General features: G+C 37.8%; 1 protein-coding gene across 2 annotated transcripts in view; it reads left to right on the forward strand.

Annotated features, from left to right (window-relative positions):
* Window positions 1-21,675, forward strand: part of bbs9 (Bardet-Biedl syndrome 9) — a 114,258-nt gene extending 92,583 nt beyond the window's left edge. For both annotated transcript variants that reach the window (XM_048152795.1, XM_048152796.1), the window contains one exon: window positions 19,798-21,675. In XM_048152795.1, coding sequence (XP_048008752.1) covers window positions 19,798-20,054 — 257 coding nt within the window. In that variant the 3' untranslated portion in view covers window positions 20,055-21,675. The remainder of the gene's footprint in view (window positions 1-19,797) is intronic.

A 21,675-nucleotide genomic window follows, 5' to 3' on the forward strand; every position in this document is an offset into this window, starting at 1 on the left:
AACCCCCAGTGAGCAATCCAATGGCAACAATGGGAACTGGGAAAAAAAAGATGTTTAAAGGAATATTCAGAGTTGAATACTTCAACTGTATGGAGAGCATCTGTGGCCTGCTGTTTACAGATGGATGGCAGGACTTTTCTCTCCATTCTCTCTTTTTCTCGCTCTCTCTCCATGTTTAGAACTTTGCTGTTTTGAGAATATGTGCATTATTTATGAGTTTGTCTTCCACAAACTTCCAAATAAGCCTCATGACCCTTGGCTTATGTCCTCGTCTAACTTGCACACAAACTCACACATGCATCATCCACTCAGAGCCTGCGGAGAAGAGAGGAAGGATAAGTTACCTCCAAATATATGCTTTGCATATCTCCCATGACCAGTGTGTGTGTATATATTTGAGGAAGTATGAGCTCGAGGGATCCATCAATACATCTCAACTGTAATGGTTCTGAGTGTGAGTGTAGAAACACTTCCAGATGTGATCCAGATAAGCACAGGCTTTTTTCAAGGCCGGAGGAGAGTTTGACCAGCCATCCTGAGCTCTGCTTATCGAAGTGATTTAAATTCAAGGAATCTGTTTAATACAGATCTTGTGCTCTATTGTCTGCTCAATCAGACACACGGATATATCCTGCGGCAGCTGAAGAGAAGCCATCCTGCTCTGGGCCACTGCCACAGTTGCCTTGAAATGTGTGGGTAATGCTTGTAGCAGTGATAAGAGATTTGGAGATTTTCACAAAGTCAAGCAACAGTTTTAAGGCCTAAATCTAATTCATAATGTTATCAATGATACAAAATTAACACTGATTGCACGACCTCTTGTGAGATATTGGTTTAGTTTTGAGTTAAACTATCAATGAGTTTTTTTTTCTGTACATAATAGATATTATAGGTATTTTCACTCATCTCTCTTTGTGGTGTTCTTGATAAACTGCAGATGTCTTATTCAGATGCATATGCATGACTTTTTCAACCACACAACCCATGTGACTTGTCTAAACTTTTATAGTCTTGTGTTGATGTATTGTGGTGCCACACACCAGATTCCATATGATAAAAATAACTTTGAGAAAATATGTTTTGTTTTGTTTTTCCACTGATGTCTGCAAGCACTGCCGTGATGGGTGTGATCTCAAACACACTCGCACTCAAATAACTAATGAATGAGGTGTGTGTGGTGGAAAACAGAGGAGTTAATCTCCTTACAAAGGAAACTAGTTTATAATTCAAGCATGAATGCGGTCGACAGCTTGTGTTCAGGACAGAAGTGTGTGTGTGTGTGAGAGAGAGAGAGGCCAAATGTCCTCACTTATATAGTGAAATATTATGACAACCAACTATTGAGGACATTTTACTGGTCTTCACTAGTTAAAAAGGCTTTATAAATCAGTCAAAACGTGTTTTTATTTCAATCTAGTGTTTTGCACCTTTCTGTGATGGGTAGTTATAGAGATAGTGGTTGGGTTAGGCTCTAAAAAGCAAAAAAGTGCCATTGTTCAGCTGAAGTCAGTTCAGTGTTGATTCAGTTCAGTTGTAAAGATCAGTCATTAATAAATTAGTTCAGTTCAGCTATAAAGCAGTTCTGCAGAAAACAGTGACATCATCGTCCAGCTCAGTTCAGTTCAGTTCTCAGATACAGCATCAGTACAGTCAGATCAATAATATTGTTGAATATTAGGGTCTCCAACTAAGGAAGCCAGAGGCAGCAGTGGTAAGAACCCGAACTCCATCAGGTGACAGAATGAAGAAAAAACCTTGGGAGAAACCAGACTCAGTTCGAGGGCCAGTTCTCCTCTGGCCAATAAAGAACACGGTGTGATTATGATTCAGGCTGCATCACAAAGTCAGAAATCAGATCAGATTGTGGATTGGTAGCATTCAAATATTTCATCCAGTTTCTTTTGCTTGAAGATCGGATTCATCACACTGTCATAGGTCTGTGTGGAGGACCTGTTTGGTTCTTGTGGTCTTTGCTGAGGACCTGTGCAGATAGTTGTCGTGTTGATGAGGTCTTCACAGGGGATTGTCTATTTGACAGGATCTCTGTTGATATTCAGAGCTGCGTTGTGGTTGTGTCTGGGTGCTGATCTGGATACGGCTGACTCTGGTAACCTCTGGATAAGGATGAGATAAAGACAGACAGACTAATATTAGCATAGATGCCATTCTTCTTACAATGCAACTAGTACATTGGATGTTGTATGTGATAGTGTGTTATGGGTATGCTAGGTTAAAGAGATGTGTTTTCAATCTAGATTTAACGCTCTGGAGTCTGAGGCTGATTTGGGGCCTGGAGAAGTTTTGACATGCCCTGACATTTGTGCTTTTTTCAGTTGTTCATAAACATATACATGACAAAAGTCTCATTACACTGTATTCAGCACAAACTAGGCTACAATAATATGTGAGGAACATGTATGTACATGTTTGTGTTTTTGAAGGAATAATGTTTATGCGTGGTTATTGAAAAAACAAAAAACGTAAGTCACTGAAATAAGGCCAAAAAAAGTATAGTAAATCTGTGTTTACAATACTTTAGGGTATTGGAGGTTGTAAACTAGAGTTTTTGCTTCAAAATTATGTAAAAATTATGCTGCCTACTCCTTCATATAAAACAATATATTGATTTAGTTTTTGTAAGACACTTTTTGCCAAGAAACACAGTATGCATGGAGGCGTGAATCACCACTGAATAATGGGCCATTCTCACCTGAGAAGACAAAAGAATTGGATAGTAATGAGCTGAAATGACTTGCATATTAATGAGGCATTTCAGTCAGGTAGGCTGTGAAAAAAACCTTCTGTGATGTCTCAAGCTCATCATGATATATGAAACATACAGAAAAATATTATTACAATATAAAGTAATGGTTTTATATTATACTTTAAAATATAATGTATTTCTGTGATGCAAAGAGTCTGAATATAGGCTTTTAGTTTAAAAGCATGCACATTTGGAGAAATATTGGATTCTCATATGCTTATGTCAATTTTCTATACAGAGGAGTTATATTTATTTAATATTCATTGTCATTACTATGAGCGCTGGTGTTTTCAATTCATCCTTGAAGTCGGAGGGCGCTCTCTGTGCATTTTTAGTCCACAAATTCATCTAAAAGAAGAAGAGGCTATTCCATGAATGGAGTTTCCAATTCATACTGCAGCTGGAGGGCGCTAAAGAAACAAAACTCATCTAAAATTCATCTATAGAAGAAAAGAAAACAGGAACTAACTGCATGTCTTCTAGAGCTCCCTAACCATGACTTTTACATCCAGATAAACACTTTTCAAGACAATAAATACACGATTGAGACGATGAATGCATGTATTGCCTCTGAATTTGCGTCTGAATAGCGCTGGCTCTGTGGGCGTGGCCGCATTAGCAGATAATGAGCTGAATCACGGACTTCTGACATGGCTCTCTTTTCATACAGATTACATAAACACAGAAGGTTTGTTTTCGATTTGACTTACATGATTTAAAACCTGACATCTTAACGTTTTTTTAGACATAAGTTTAACTTTTCTGTGATTAGTATTCACTAAGTTACAGTTCATTTTCTGAGAACTATCAGATTGGACTTCGTTCAGAGGGAGAGGAGAAATCACGCATCATGTTAGTTTTCTTTATTTTACAAAAAGCACAACATTGTGTTTTTACTCTGAGTGTATACAAATAAAAGAAGATATTCTATAGTTTCAATTGATATATTACTTATGTCTCTATGACAAAAAATGACGGAGTATTTTAAGTCTGTTTTGCTGCAATGTGAAAAAAAACCTGCAAAACGCGCCGGCGCGTTTTCAGACCTCAGAGTGTTAAACTGACAGAGTGTATCTTCCTCCCAAACAATTTTAAGAAGACTGTTCGAGAGATTGGGTGCTAAATAGGAAATGGATCTACCGCCTGCAGTTTTTTTTATATTCTAGGTATTATCAACTGGCCAGAATTTTGAGACCGCGATAGACGTGAAGGACAGAACCAGGCTAATATGGTCATACTTCCTGGATCTAGTAAGAACTCTAGCTGCTGCGTTTTGGACCAGCTGGAGTTTGTTTATTAAGCGTGCAGGGCAACCACTCAGGAGAGCATTACAGTAATCAAGCCTTGAGGTCATGAATGGATGAACTATCTGTTCTGCATCTGAGAGCATATGTCGTAATTTAGATGTATCTTTAAGATGCAATTTTACAAATGAAAGATTGCTATCAAATAACACACCCAGGTTTCTAACTGACGACAAAGATCAAGTGTTAGACAGTATTCTAGGTTATTACGTGTAGAGGTATTTTGGTCCAATAATTATAATCTCTGTTTTTCAGAATTTAGTAGTAGGAAATTACTAGTCTTACAGTGTTTTTAAATCAACTATGCATTCCGTTTGTTCAATCAGGCCACAGAGAAATATAGAGATGAGTATCATCAACGTAACAGTGAAAACTAAAGCCATGCTTCCTAATGATATCTCCCAAGGGCAGCATGTACAGAGTGAAAAGCAACGGTCCTAGTACTGAGCCTTGCGGTTCTCCATACTGATCTTGTGATTTAATGTGATACCTCTTCATTTACTGCTACAAACTGATAACGGTCAGATAAGTATGATTTGAACCATGCTAATGCAATTCCACTAATGCCAAAATAATGTTCAAGTCTATTCAAAAGAATGTTGCGGTCGATAGTGTTGAATGCAGCACTAAGATCCAGTAACACTAATAGAGAGATACAACCATGATCTGATGATAAAATGAATGGAGTTGTTCCTCAGGGGGTCTACAGCACGTCGTCTGATGCGATACTGTATTAGATGGTTGCATGATTATTATTTTCTCTCTGATAGTGTCAATCATGCAAATAAAGAAATTCATAGTCATTACTGCTGTGCTGTTTGGAAATGTCTAGCCACTGTATCAAATAAATACCTAGGGTTGTGTTTGTTTTCTTCTAAGAGAGTCGAAAAGTAAGCGGATCTAGTCTTTTTTAAGGCCTTTCTGTATGCAGTAACACTGTCCTTCCATGTTATCGAAAATACCTCTAGTTTTTGTTTTATTCCAGCTTTGCTCCATTTTACGGGCTGCTCTCTTGAGTGTGCTCATTGTACCATGACATTGGATGGTTTTCCTTAATCTTCTTTAAGCACAAAGGAGCAACCATGTCTAAAGTTCTGGAAAAGAGAGAGTCGATAATTTCTGTTGCAACATATAGTTCTTCTAAGCTATCTGGTATGCTGAGGAGTTGAAGATTATTTATAAAGCAATTTTGAGTGGAAGAAGTGATAGTTCTACTATATTTGTAACAATGGAGTATACATAATGATCTAAGATGTCATCTGCAGAATTTCAATGGCATAAACACTGATTCCAACATGTTGTCTAACTCCAGTAGCGTTTAAAATGTCTGTAAATGCCAATCCCAATGCATCTTTTTCATTATCTACATGGATATTAAATTTACCAACAATTAAGACTTTATCTACAGCCAATACTAACTCTATCTAATTATCTAATTAGCTAAGTCTGTATGGTGCTCTGGTGGCCTGTATACAGTAGCCTGTACAAATGTCAAACAGGATTTATTGTTTATACTAGATAACATTATATAAAGCACCATCCTTTTAAAAGAATTATATTTGAAACTAGACCTCAGTTAAACTGAATATATTGGTATAAATTACAGCAACACCTCCACCTTTGCCTTTCAGACGAGGCGTGGATCATTTAAAGTAATGTAATCGTCTGGTTTTAGCCAGGCTTCTGTCAAACACAGCACAGCACATCTAGATTATGATCTGTGATCATATCATTTACAATAAGTGCTTTTGAAGAAAGGATCTAATATTCAGCAACCCAAGCTTTATCATTTGGTTTATCTGTATTATTTATATCTGTTTTTTTTGTAACAATAAAATTATTATCCTTAAATGGGTTCGGAAGTTTTTTGTATTTACTAATTCGGGGTACAGACATAGTTTATATGTGATGATATCAAGGTGAAAGAGTCTCTATGTGTTGGGATTTATCAGACTTCTGGGACGTGAAACAGCTAGCAGACGGTCTGCTGCGTATCTCATCACTCCGGCGAACAGGAAGGGGGCCAGAACATATTACAGTGTCTGACATCATACTTGCGAGTTCACACACCTCTTTAACATTCATTTTAGTGATCCCTGACTGGCAAAGTCGGACAGTGCCGATGTGAATAAAAATCTTAAGAGTATTTACATAGAGTAGAGTACATACATTTTAGTGACTTTGGTGGCTGGTGTCTCTATTTTCATGTTCTGTACAATAGAATCTAGGGCACTTTTAACAGGATTCTCAGTGGGGAAAACGTGTTTATTGTTTTAATCGGAACGGAACAGCTGTGTTTTGTCCCGCGACTATGTCTTTTCACAGTTACACAATAACATTTCAATGTAATAGAAGAACATGCCGCAGGCTTTAGAACTCCAAACGTGCAAAAACAGTATTAATTGAAATCAAGCTTCAAAAACGACTTATGTTTCGTTGTCACACTGCAAACACATCAGCACTGGACCACAATTACAGCAACACATCATCTACTACATATACAGAATTTTTGAATTTTTGTTTCGTTTTCCATTTTTTTTTTTTTTTATCATTTCAGTGCGCTGTGCCACAAGCCCTACGCTTTTAAGCCGCCGTGTCAAGTTAAAATAATTTGGTTCATGAGGAACGTGCAAGAACGCGTCCTGAGTGGGTGATGTGGTTTTTCATGCATCTTTGGTATCTCTGAAAAGAGAAGACACATGTAGGTTTTAGACAGCATGCTCGACAGAGGTCGAAATAACACGCCACAGACCCTGAGAAATCTGAGGATCAGACAGCAAGAGGACAGACCAGAAATAGTGCCCAGACTTCAGTCTCAGCAGAAAACACATGAGGAATAAAAAATAGTGTTTTTCTTTGTGTTGGTGGTTTGAGTTTTGGTTGTTGAAGGACAGCTTGTGTTGTTTGCTGATGGCAGAGCAGAGCCGAGTTCATATTCCTCTGGATTTCCACTGCATTCTCATTCTTTCTCCACCGTCACACTGCTAGCCATAAACGGACACATTTTGGAAATTCCTAATACTCCACTTGTGACCCACTTATATTAAAATAAAGCCCCTCTCACAGCTGCTCCTTATGTTTCCCTAACATACATCAACCCTCATCACGCTAAAGCCCTGGAACACAACAGTACTGTCAGGGTCAGTCGAATATTGAGTTAGTTCACCAAAAAATGAACATTCTGTCTTCATTTACTCTCCTTCATGTCATTCCAAACCGATAAGACTTTCCATCTATGAAAATATTTTTAATAAAATCTGAGAGGTTTCTGTCCCTCCACTGAAGCTCAACCTCAACCTGTTTCAATCAGATTTGATGTGAACTATGTATGTGTGCTGATCAATGTTTATATGTGAATAAAAGTCTCTTCAGAAGACTTGGACTAAACTGCTTGATTATATGAATTATTTTTATAATCTCTTTATTAATTTTTTTTAAGCCTCAAAATTTTGGATGAAAATACTTTCAGTGGAGGGACCGAAATCTCTCAGATTTTATTAAAAAATGTCTTAATTTGTGTTTCAAAATAAGTCTTATGGGTTTGGAACAACATGAGGGAGAGTAAATGATGACATGGATTTATATTTTTGGGTGAACTAAGCCTTTAAAACAAAGTACAATGTCAACTCTGTATATTTTATCTTTTGATATATATACATTGTTTTTTCTACTTTTGTTTTTGCATATTTTTTATGTGCAGATAAGCTGCAAGTAAAGCACATTGAAACTGATAGACTGACCCAACCTACAGATGTACATCTACAGGGTGTGTGTGTGTGTGTGTGTGTGTGTGCTGTATATATAAAACTTCTTCACATGCAGCGCTCAGATTCTTTGGATCTTATTTATTTGTGCGAGCGCTCAGCTGTAGTGGGAAGGACTGTGTGTGGTGTGTGTTATGGAGAGACAGAGGCCGACCGCTCTAATTGCGTCTCTCAGATGTGGCTCAGCTGTACGTGGGCAGAGTGCAGACTTTGCAAGCAGTTCCAGACAGCAGACATACCAGTGTGTGTAAGAAGGATGTTTTGTGTAGGGCGTGGACAAGTGGAGAGAAAATATCCCTGCTGACCACGGGAATCCCACCCATATGATACCACACCCTCTGAGGCCGAGAGCTGAGTCTCTTTCTGTCTGCAGAGATGTTACGCTGTCGATAACCACTGTTACAGTTCAGTACGATACTGTTACATCAGTAGATGATCAGGGAACTCGTTACAATAAGTCAATTTGTTTCTAAATGTATTTGGTACCATACATTAACCCTGTAAAGCCTGACACATGAAATAATATATAATATAATATATATATATATATATATAATATATATATATATATATATATATATATATATATATATATATATTTATTTATTTATTTATTTTTTATTGAACTGTTTATTGAACCTTTAGGCAAATGATTTTAAAAATCTAAAAACAATTGCATAAATGTTTTTTGTAGAGTATCATATTTGATGCATCAGGCTTTAATGGCTCATATGGAGTAAAAACAGCTCACTTTTATTAAAAACATGCAGATGTTGATATTTATATGGCCAAAAAGTTAGATGAAATTCTGATGCTTGTAATGTAGATCAATGAGATCTTTATAGCAGTTTATCAGATACTTACATAAAATGCGTACAAATAATAATATCTGCCAATAATGTCTTAGTAAGATGATATTTAAATGCTTAGTTTTATGATCAAAGCTCTGTAGTTTTAAAACATATAATGCAATGCAATGCAATGATGATTGAAGATGAACACATAAACCTTCCTCAAAAGATGATGATCATGTTTGATACTCGTGATTTTTCTAAATATTGATGTATAGATAATCAAGTAAACCTGCTTCAGTGCAGTATAAGTTTATTTTCAAATACTAATAACAATATACAAAGTTACGCTTATATTATAAAAACCAGTAAAGATTTCCAGCCCGATCTCACGGCAATTCATACGTATTTTATGAGGTGGCTAATTCATACGAATTCGTACAAATGACTTACCCCTAACCCCGCCCCTAAACCTACCCGTCACTGGGGTTTAGACAAATCGCAAATGTGTTAAGATTGTATATGTTCCTCTGGATAAAATCACAGATATGTGTATGTACAGATGGCTGATTAAAGGTCTGTAACCTGTAGAAATGATGTTTATTGGGTTTGAGCTGGTTTTGAGGATCTTTACAGAGTCGTGTGTGTGTGTGTGTGTGTGTGTGTGTGTGTGTGTGTGTGTGTGTGTGTGTGTGTGTGTGTGTGTGTGTGTGTGTGTGCTGAGTGTGATGAAAGGCTGTGCGCAAAGTCCTTATATGGAGATGGTTTGGCCGTGTTTTATGTAAAATACTAATCTCAGGCTCAATACTCAATACTCGAAATTCATTAATATCACAACCAGATTAAGAACAGAGTCATATGCTTTTACACATGTTTTAAATTAGGCAGCATTTCTTTTTCGTGAGAAGCTCTTCTGTGCATATAAATAATTCACACATTTATTCATGAATGAGACCAAGAATATTTGTCACTATCCTATCTGTCGACTTCTGCAATGCATTTCATTTTTAATCATTTTAATTTTAGGAAAGATGTGGGGACATGGTAATGGATGTTATGTTGTCTTGTCCTGTTCAAGCGAAATGGAGAGCTTTAATAAGATGTACTATGGTCTCGCATGTTTCCTCTTTTACTGTGTGATCTCACAGTTCTGGTTTATCAGTCGTGGAGATCTGTGGAAATCTGTACCTTGGAGGCGATCGGTAATTGCAGTCGTGATGATTGATCTGTACAGTGTGGAGAATTTGTCTTAGATCATTTTCATTCATATGTGTTGTTTTGTGTGATGTTTAGAGAAGATAATATACACTTGTAATTTACAGTGACAGGTAGACGAATTGCCTGAACAGTCTTCAGAAAGTACTACTCTAAAGGATATATTCATCTCTTAGCAATCTAATATTTATGTTCATTCCCTTCCTGTTCCCATTTCCAGCTCAGTTCTCCAGAGAGCTTTGATTGAAGGGAATCTTGGAGTTAATCAGCACTCATTTCTGTGTATTGTATTTCTCATGAAGCTACTACTCTCTTTGAAATGAGAGCTAGTCCTTTTTCCCATTTCTCTAAAGAAATGCATGCAGTTACTGTATCGGCCACCATCTGATGAAGTGATTTTATAAACCTGAAAAGGAGAAATCTTAAGATGACATCAGGTCAAGCAAGACCTGTGCTTTTGTATTGGGTTTCAGTATCAACATGATAGGTGAAGTTTTTATATTGTATTGTTCCCAAAGATCAGATGCATCCAGAAGTTTACAATAAACAAAGTTTCTCTAATTTCCTTTCTGTTCTTTATAGATGTTATTCATTTAAATGGAAACATTAATTAGTTTTAAGCACACCAGGGCCCTGTCCTTCAGATGTGGATTAGTTATCTGTAGATTTAATTGTTGATGATTTGACTCCATCCTGTATTGTTCCGTTCTTCGAAACTTGTTGATGTCATAGCAACAGGTCTGTAAGCTCAAATCTGATTGGGAATAGGTTTATTTCACATGAGCAGGATCAGACTGCAACTTGAGGAGTGTAGGAGCTATTAAAAGTATGTTCCAGCTGCTGCTCTATGTTTACAAGAGCACCCTGTTGAACTAGGGACAATAATTATTTAAAATAATAATAATAAAATAATTAAAAATTACTTTGAATCTAACAATAATAATGATATGCACAGACGTTGTGAGCTTTATTTGTGTGTGCATAATTGTGTAATTAGCTGTACAATTAGTCCAAGCTGTCATCTGAACAGAGACATCTCACACATGGGTTTAACCCTTGTGTATTGTTCAAACCACCCTTTCGTTATGTTCGTGGATGAAAACATCCACTAAATTAAAACTGCTGTAAAAATGTATCAGATAATTTTTTTTTTTTTTTTTTTTGCATAAATCTGTTAATCAATCTCAGTCCTGATCAAAACTACTAAATATTTTTTTAAAAATCCAGGATTTGTACTCTTTTATTGCCAAGTTTATAAATGATGTCACTGATTTGGGGGAAAAACACACACAAAATGACTTATTTTCATTATAAAAAGTGATTGTGGACTGGATATTTTTTTGTCTTGGGCATGTCAAAGATTAGTAACAACATTGGCTTTGATGCATTGTTAGTTTTTGTGCAACATCAGATTTAATTTTTTCTCCCTCATTTACTGTTTGTGGCTGTTTTTGCCCCATTGACTTCCATTATAATGACATTTTTGATTGCAAAGCCATGACACCATATAATCATGCATTCTTGATTGATGGTGGTTTTCCCTGTTGGGAAGAGGTAAAATTTGTCATTTTTACAGTTGATCACCAGGTGGCACCATTAACCCTTTACATAGGCCTGTGCAAAAAGAAAAAAAGCTTAGTTTCTGGCTTTTATATGGAGTTATATGGAGTATAGCAGCATATTATAGTGTGTGTGTGTGTGTGTGTGTGTGTGTGTGTGTGTGTGTGTGTGTGTGTGTGTGTGTGTGTGTGTGTGTGTGTGTGTGTGTGTGTGTGTGTGTGTGTGTGTGTGTGTGTGAGTGAGAGAGAGAGTGTGAGAGAGACCTTACGCCAACTTACTGTGATGTATCTGAGAAAATTAAAATATGCCCCTCAGCTCTCAGAACTACATGGAGTAAACAAAAACAAAGTGTATTTGAAAAAAATATTTATCTGATACATTTTTACAGCAGTTTAATTTAGTGGATGTTTTCATCGACGAACATAGCAAAAGGGTAGTAAATTTGCCCACAGTGTATTTTTGAGGTTTTGAAAATTTCAAAGCATTTTCCCAAAATATGATTTTTCACCAAAAATCATTCCATTTGCTGAAACACAGAGAAAGTTGGGGCCAAATTAAGACTCAAAAACACCCCATAGTGGATGAAAACATCCCCAACAACACATAAGGGTTAAATGTCGATGCATATCAAGTGCACACGAGAACGTTCAATAATCTCAAACTCTGAACTTGGATCAGCTGCACATGAGCTTGTGTTAGGATTGGAAAGTCTTCCTCTCTTCTGCAGTGCCCGATCTCTGTCTTGAGCCCTATTTTATTGTCCTTACACATGCTTCCCTATCATAAAAACACAGCTGTATCTCCCTTTGAGATCTGATGATTTTAATCCCTTTTCATGTGTTTTTGATTGCCAGAGGACATTTAATGCTGGATGGCTAATTACTTTATCCTTTTGAATGAGAGCAAGACTGAAATCATTGTAATTGGCCACTTTAACTCTATTACTGATATTTCTTGAGGGGGTTTCTCATGACTCAGTTCAGGGCGTCAACGCTCCGCTCAACACCAGCATCAAACAAGGCTTTGACCTCGTCCACGCGAACATTATTGCACATAGCGTCATTGAAAAGCATTGCCAGGTTACAAGTGAGAAGAGAACTGACCGATAATGATTGGTTGGTGTTTCAAGAGGAACACACAAACGATATGCAACACACTGTCAGGGGTAGCACCAAAGGCCCTCAAGCAAAATATGAACATTTTAACGAAGTTTGGTGTGTCGTCATTTTGAACAAAATCATGCCAAAATGAAGTTTGTTTAGAGTTTGTTTCAGGGGTTTGAAACAGCTTGCCAAAGTGAACTTTCTGGAAAAGTTTGCTCCTGCTGGTAAACGACTTTGAACTCCCATTGGTCTGTGGTGATGATGTAATAGGTGGGTGTGGCTCAGAGGCTCCGCCTTCTTTGAGGTGTAAATCTTCTCCGGTTCATTTCTTCTGTTCAGTCGGTCGAGGTCAGATGCGAGTAAAAACATGAAAGCAAAAAAACTGCTTTAAAGAATTCTATAGTATAAAATGCTATATAAATAAACGTGATGTGACTGGAGTCTGAATCAAACACATCCACATCACTGGTGTTTTTGTTGTGTGTTTATTTTGTAAAGTGCAGTACATATTTACATATTCATCTAAACGTGGGTGGCGTTGAGACAGTGTATCACTGAAAAGGTATTTCCAACTTCTTTTTACTTCTAAGCAAAGAACAAAAAAGAACTTTGCCATGAGTATATCAGGGCCTTAATGCTCAGACACACACACTTGTTTATACTACTCCAAATGACCCCACTAAGATAGTAAGATGAGGAATTTACCACATTGTGGGGTCCTTTAGTCGGACCCTATAAAGACAACATCATTAAAAATCTTAAAAGTCACTATAGTATGGCCCTTCCCTACACTATACCTAAACCTACCCGTCACAGGAACCTAACATAATTTTAACATTCCTATATATATGTACAGTGGGTACGGAAAGTATTCAGACCCCCTTAAATTTTTCACTCTTTGTTATATTGCAGCCATTTGCTAAAATCATTTAAGTTCATTTTTTTCCTCATTAATGTACACACAGCACCCCATATTGACAGAAAAACACAGAATTGTTGACATTTTTGCAGATTTATTAAAAAAGAAAAACTGAAATATCACATGGTCCTAAGTATTCAGACCCTTTGCTCAGTATTTAGTAGAAGCACCCTTTTGATCTAATACAGCCATGAGTATTTTTGGGAAAGATGCAACAAGTTTTTCACACCTGGATTTGGGGATCCTCTGCCATTCCTCCTTGCAGATCCTCTCCAGTTCTGTCAGGTTGGATGGTAAACGTTGGTGGACAGCCATTTTTAGGTCTCTCCAGAGATGCTCAATTGGGTTTAAGTCAGGGCTCTGGCTGGGCCATTCAAGAACAGTCACGGAGTTGTTGTGAAGCCACTCCTTCGTTACTTTAGCTGTGTGCTTAGGGTCATTGTCTTGTTGGAAGGTAAACCTTCGGCCCAGTCTGAGGTCCTGAGCACTCTGGAGAAGGTTTTCGTCCAGGATATCCCTGTACTTGGCCGCATTCATCTTTCCCTCGATTGCAACCAGTCGTCCTGTTCCTGAAAAACACCCCCACAGCATGATGCTGCCACCACCATGCTTCACTGTTGGGACTGTATTGGACAGGTGATGAGCAGTGCCTGGTTTTCTCCACACATACCGCTTAGAATTAAGGCCAAAAAGTTCTATCTTGGTCTCATCAGACCAGAGAATCTTATTTCTCACCATCCTGGAGTCCTTCAGGGGGGCTTTCATGTGTCTTGCACTGAGGAGAAGCTTCCGTCGGGCCACTCTGCCATAAAGCCCCGACTGGTGGAGGGCTGCAGTGATGGTTGACTTTCTACAACTTTCTCCCATCTCCCGACTGCATCTCTGGAGCTCAGCCACAGTGATCTTTGGGTTCTTCTTTACCTCTCTCACCAAGGCTCTTCTCCCCCGATAGCTCAGTTTGGCCGGATGGCCAGCTCTGGGAAGGGTTCTGGTCGACCCAAACCTCTTCCATTTAAGGATTATGGAGGCCACTGTGCTCTTAGGAACATTAAGTGCAGCAGAAATGTTTTTTGTAACCTTGGCCAGATCTGTGCCTTGCCACAATTCTGTCTCTGAGCTCTTCAGGCAGTTCCTTTGACCTCATGATTCTCATTTGCTCTGACATGCACTGTGAGCTGTAAGGTCTTATATAGACAGGTGTGTGGCTTTCCTAATCAAGTCCAATCAGTATAATCAAACACAGCTGGACTCAAATGAAGGTGTAGAACCATCTCAAGGGTGATCAGAAGAAATGGACAGCACCTGAGTTAAATATATGAGTGTCACAGCAAAGGGTCTGAATACTTAGGACCATGTGATATTTCAGTTTTTCTTTTTTAATAAATCTGCAAAAATGTCAACAATTCTGTGTTTTTCTGTCAATATGGGGTGCTGTGTGTACATTAATGAGGAAAAAAATGAACTTAAATGATTTCAGCAAGTGGCTGCAATATAACAAAGAATGAAAAATTCAAGGGGGTCTGAATACTTTCCGTACCCACTGTATATATATAAAGAATATATATATATATATATATATATATATATATACACGTCAAACATTCCGTATCTTTCGTACTTTATCTTTTGTAATAAATACAAGTTCACACTAACACACATATATACCTACTGAAATATCATTCAGACATAACACACACACACACACACACTCATTCTCACATCATCATGCTTTCATTCTATCTTGCTGTGAGATCTAAAACATTTCACACCCTCTTTACGCTTACACCTGCGAGACGAACACTCCTTACATTCGCCCATATGAAGCACTGAGGCGTTCCTGTGTTATTTCGTACTGTAAACTAAAATAACGTCTATGTAAAATACAATACCAGTTAAATGTTTGGGCACAACCTAATTTAGGATTAGGGTAAGTTTCCCATGATATTAAAAATCTTATGATCTAAAAGCACATTCTTAAATTATTTTTATTTGTTTTGCATTTAGAAATTATGCCAATATGTGTGTGTTTTTCTTACAGAACTAATGTTATTAATCTTTTAGTGGATAAGTTGAAGCAGATGATGAAGGAAAATGAGCCAGCAGGTGTCCAGCATACATGAGAACTGTTTAAAACATCTAATATGAGAGAGCAGAGTTGTACTCTACACTCAAATATAACTTACATTTGTTTTGGTCAATACATAATTCTCATATATCCAAAGTGTGCTAATAGAGAATGGGTCAGTGTGTCCAAACTTACTAAACTGGCACTGTATAAGTGGTCACATAGTTCAACACATTTAATGATGTTTTATTAACAAAGTTCAGAAGGAACACGTAAGATTGCCCAACCAATCAGCAAGAGATAAGACCTATATACAGCAAACTCACCTACATTCCCTACGTTTCCTGCATCCCTCCACCACCCCATCTCCTCACACTTGCCTGGTTAATCCTAACCAAAGATACGGGGGAGTACTTTGGGTTCGGGCCAAAACTCTGAGCTCAGAGCCCTTCCCTTCGGACAGCACCCAAATACACATACTTTATACTATCTGATTAAATGTAAGTGTGAACTCGTAAAATGACATTATTAAAGTGCCCCTATTATGCTATTTTAAAGGTTCTTACTTTTGTGTAGGTCTCCTATAACAGGTTTACATGCATCAAATGTCAAAAAATGTTTTCATTTTCTCATATACACATTACCACATTTTTCAGCGATTCTCAAATGACTCGTCCGATGATTCAGTCTCTCTAAATCCCTCCTTTCTGTGAGCCTGCTCTGCTCTGATTGGTCAGATGGCTTCCGGAGGCTTCCGGAGCTCAGCGATTGTACACACTGTAAAGACAGTAACGATTGCGTCGAATTTACCAAATCAATCTGAGCGCGAGTCCGATGATGAAATATTGGAAGAACTAGTTATTCAACCCGAACGTCCATCGCAAGAACGATTGAGCAGGACGTTTCTCAGTGATGCGCTACAGTGTGACGTTCAGTATGAGATGCTGCAACTGTAATTCATCTCCATCAGCATTAACAAGTGTATGTCCATCAACAAACCGATGTGTTTATTTCTAAATGATTGCAGTGCACATGTGGGAACTGTAACATTAACTGTGTCAATAACAGCGCATGTGTTAGTGTGATTGACTGAAGTAACATTAAAGTTTGTAAAATAAATCTTGCTCCATCCTTTATCATTACTCAGAGTAGTAAGAACGACAGACAGTCTGCATTAATGGACACAGATTTAGGTAACAGTGAGCCACAGATGATTTGCATTTCAGTAAGATGTAATAATAATGTGAGTTAGCTGGAGATCTAGCACAATACAAAACACAAAACTACGTATTTTAAACACCCAGCAGAAAAGATATACAGTACAGTCCAAAAGTTTGGAACCACTAAGATTTTTAATGTTTTTAAAAGAAGTTTCGTCTGCTCACCAAGGCTACATTTATTTAATTAAAAATACAGTAAAAAACAGTAATATTGTGAAATATTATTACAATTTAAAATAACTGTTTTCTATTTGAATATATTTGACAAAGTAATTTATTCCTGTGATGCAAAGCTGAATTTTCAGCATCATTACTCCAGTCTTCAGTGTCACATGATCCTTCAGAAATCATTCTAATATGATGATCTGCTGCTCAAGAAACATTTAATGTGTACAATTGTACAAAATATTTGTGTACAATATTTTTTTTTCAGGATTATTTGATGAATAGAAAGTTCAAAAGAACAGTTTTTATCTGAAATCTAATCTTTTGTAACATTATAAATGTCTTTACTGCCACTTTTGATTGATTAATGCATCCTTGCTGAATAAAAGTATTCATTTCTTTAATTTCTTTTCAAAAAAATAAAAATAAAAATTCTTACTGACCCCAAACTTTTGAACGGTAGTGTATAATGCTACAGAAGCTTTGTATTTCAGATAAATGCTGTTCTTTTGAACTTTCTATTCATCAAGGAATCCTGAAAAAAAAGTACACAACTGTTTTCAACATTGAAAATAATCATAAATGTTTATTGAGCAGCAGATCAGCATATTAGAATGATTTCTGAAGGATCATGTGACACTGAAGACTGGAGTAATGATGCTGAAAATTCAGCTTTGCATCACAGGAATAAATTACTTTGTCAAATATATTTAAATAGTACACAGTTATTTTAAATTGTAATAATATTTCACAATATTACTGTTTTTTACTGTATTTTTAATTAAATAAATGTAGCCTTGGTGAGCAGACGAAACTTCTTTTAAAAACATTAAAAATCTTAGTGGTTCCAAACTTTTGGACTGTACTGTATATCAATAATAAATCATACAGGTTGTGATTCTGAGGAGCACGTTGGTACTGTACCATCTTTAATGGCATTTTGTAAAACCCATTTAGTCCTCACGGAGATTTGAGAAGCGGTCGTGAAAATGTTATTCTGCTTTTGTTTCGCTGTGGTAATTTTAACCACTGAATCTTCCTTTGGAAGTGTTTGCAAAGAGAATCTGCAGAGCAGAAAACAGCGTCTTCTCGACATGAACACAACACAATCCAGCGACAGCGTTTGAGGGCGGGTCAGAGTAGACGTTATTCGCAGACAGCCAATGAAGACCAGAGGCGGGCATTAGGCGAACGTGTTACCCTGTGACGTGCAGCCGTCACGGAAGTGTGATTCAAATTCCTAATGAATCGTTTAAGCGGTTCAAAATGACAGTTCTTTCTTTTGAGAGACAATAACTTTATTATCATGCACTTTCGGCTTCACAACTTTGCAGATTGTTTACATTCACAGACAGCTACATTATTAAACACTGCATATTCAAAAAAGCATAATGGGGCACTTTAATGATTCAAATGTCACAGACTAAACTGCAAACTGTGCAGTACAACAATATCTCATGGAGTGTGTGTGTGTGTGTATTTTTAGCTGAGTTTACATGAGAGGTTTTCAGTCTTTGTGTGCTGGAAATGGAAACCGTCAGCTGCCCATTGATGCCCATCTTGTGTTTCTGTGCAGTGAGAGCGCAGTCTCGTTCACATGTGTGTCTTCAGAGGGCGGTGTAATGTCTTCCCCAAAACACAACAAAACCAACAAGCAATACAGCTGTTGCACCAGCAGAATATTGGTGGAGAAGAGCAATGCGGGTCAGACAGAGAAAGTGTGTGTGTGTGTGTGTGGGGGAAGGGAGCAGATCTTCTCGTTGTGTATCAGGTGCTATTGTCACTCAGTGTCAGTCACAGCTGAGAGAATCGACTCACACACACACACACACACAGATATCATGTCTGCTAAAGCGTCTTTAAACAGTCACAGACGTCTGCGTCCTCTGGGGGCTGGTCTCAATCCTCCACCTGTGTGCTAGACGCCTGTGAGCCGCTGTCACGCTGGGGCTGATGGGACGACAGACAGCTCCTGTAGGGCTGTATCCGCAGGGAGCAGCTTAACAAGGCTTTCCCGAGGTGCTTCACAGCAGCCGCAGGCTTAATGACACTGACGAGAGACTGCAGACGTCCAGTCACAGACAGACAGTCACATGACACTGATGAGCCTGTGAATCTACAGACAGACACTCAGCAGTGTGTGTGTGTGTGTGTGTGTGTGTGTGTGTGTGTGTGTGTGTACACATGAACAATATCTGATGTTCAAACACAGACGGCCCTCATCACCAGCAGATATCTGTCCTGACCCGTGTGACAGCAGTGCTCTACACTAGGGGCTCTCACACTTATTTATGGCAAGGAGTCCCAAATATAATCATCCAGTATATGTGTATATACACTGCCCTCCAAAAGTGTGGAAACGCTCTAGAAAAGTGGGGTTTTGGACAATATTGGCATGAATCCTTTTTAATTTGTGATCATTTTGCACTGATAAGGGACAACACAAACTACAAAAACATATTTTATTACATAAACAGTTTATACATATAAAAAACTTCCTCAAAATATCCTCCATTAGCACCTATCAGAACCCAGTTTAGGTCAGATTGGCTCATTGTATTCTAAACTTAATTGTCAATCAATTGTTGAAGCTATTAAGGTGTGCTGACCCAAAGATCCTTTACAAACCTGGACCAAGTTTAAACCAGTAACAGCATCACAGCTGGCAAAGGGGCATATTGCCATTATTATGTAATCAAAATGAAAATTATTATTGCTGGTCTTCAATGATAATGTCAAGTTACTTTAATGTATTTGCACCAAAAATGATAAGGATTTATGCTGATATCGTCCAAAACCACACTTTGCCAGGGGTGTTTCCAAACTTTTGGAGGGCAGTGTAAATCATACAGAGTGTATTTCGTAACATGTACATTGTTATATTCTTTTGATATTTACACAAACAATGTCTGTCTCATTTTTACCAGATTCATCTAAAGAATCATCCAAAGAGAAGAAGGAGAAAGACTCAGGAAAAGATTCCACGAAAGAAACCAAGAAAGACTCTGGCAAAGAGAAGGAGTCTAAGGTGTCCAAAAGAGAGTCTACAAAAGAGTCCTCGAAGGACAAGGAGTCCACCAAAGAGAAAGACTCAGCAAAGGAGTCTGGGAAGGAGAAGACCAAGGTGTCCAGGAAGTCCTCGGTGAAGGTCAAAGAGAAGAAGTCCGAGGCAGGAGACGGCTGAACGAAGCTCTCGTGATGTTAGGCGCTGCAGAGGTTAAAGCCTCATCCCAGGGTTTTTGCTGTAGTTCTAGAGTTGATAGCATAGCGGCAGCAAAACCAATCAAAAACTCACTGTTTTCACCCGAGTGGACATGTAGGAGGAGTTTATATTCAGCATGTAGTGTGTGTGTCCCGGCGGGACGTCTGATGACGGGCTCCACGCCCCGCTGAGACGTCTGAGGAGCTCTGCTCTTATCTCGGTCTCCGCTGGCTCCTTACATTCCTGGATGTGAACTGAGGTAGAAAACACCATGCAGAGTTGGAACTAATAGAATGAATAAAATAGAATGAAACTCAAATGGATGTGTAGTTTTTAATTATATGTTTCATTTCTCCGAGTGAAATACCCACATGCGTGTTATCAAATATATACATGTGATGTCGTTTCATGGAACGTGGTGGAAGAATGCTTCGTTTCTAGAATGGATCCAAACATGGAAAGTTCAACTTCTGTTGGATCACTGAAATTCCTGTGTTAGATTTCTGAGGCTGTGTTCACACTTGATTAAAACGAACTCTGGTGTGATTGTTCTGTCAGTGCGGCTCATGTGAATAAGTGTGAATCCGAAGTAAACTAGCGGACCAAGACCTCTGAGAGGGAGGGTCTCAATCCACTTCCAAATGGGCTCTGGTGCGGTTTGACTGAAATATGAGCAGAACACGGACCAAAGACATCTAAACCAACCTAAAACAGGACGTGATGTCATAAGATGAGACCCTAAAAAGCTCAGAATGCACAAGATTAGCTGTTTTTTTTTCATTATAGTCATAATGTTGTCCATTATAGTTCAGTACAGAAACGCCATCTCACGCCATCCCAGAACACGGCATTGCTATAGATGCTCAGAAAGTTCATTTTCAAAGTCTTAAAAGCTGTTTCCCTTTTTCTTTTTGTATCTTTTGGTTTGGTGTTAAAATTGACAATGTGAACGCTAAGCAAACCAGGACTAAATGAATCATTTTATTGTTTGTTCTGGATCACCAAGAGAACCGAATTACAAGTGTGAACACACCCTTAATAATGGACTCAGATCAACCACTGCACCTCATTCATACCTGTGTAGAGAATCCGAGCCATTGCTGTGATTAGTTGACACAAACAGAGTATTATTACAACACAGATTATTTTTCTAGTTTTCAAATATTTATGGTCATTCAGTAGAAATGATTCATTTTCATCTTTGAAGAATTCTTTGATAAACTATAGAAATTTGTCAAATTAATTTGTAAAATGAATGTCAGAGCAATGTACCTTTGCATTGTAAAAGTCACCAGAAACATCCATAATTCAAAAACATCATTCCATGTTACATTTTATATCAAGACTTTTATTCATACCGGTTATATTTGTCGTTGTTGTTATATTATTACTATTGCTGTTATTATTTTCTTTGTTCCAGTTTTTGACTCAATATCATTCATACTAACTGCTATTATTTAAATGTGATATTTTGGTACCAGCTATTGAAGTAAACGTTTCCCTTTAAACCTGAAACATTCTGTAAATCAGTCACACTGTCAGAAGAGGCAATAAACTGTCACTAAATAATATCGCTTACAAATATTAAAATTTACAAACGCTA

This window comes from Megalobrama amblycephala, linkage group LG13, assembly GCF_018812025.1.
Source record: "Megalobrama amblycephala isolate DHTTF-2021 linkage group LG13, ASM1881202v1, whole genome shotgun sequence".
In the NCBI taxonomy this organism is placed as follows: domain Eukaryota; kingdom Metazoa; phylum Chordata; class Actinopteri; order Cypriniformes; family Xenocyprididae; genus Megalobrama; species Megalobrama amblycephala.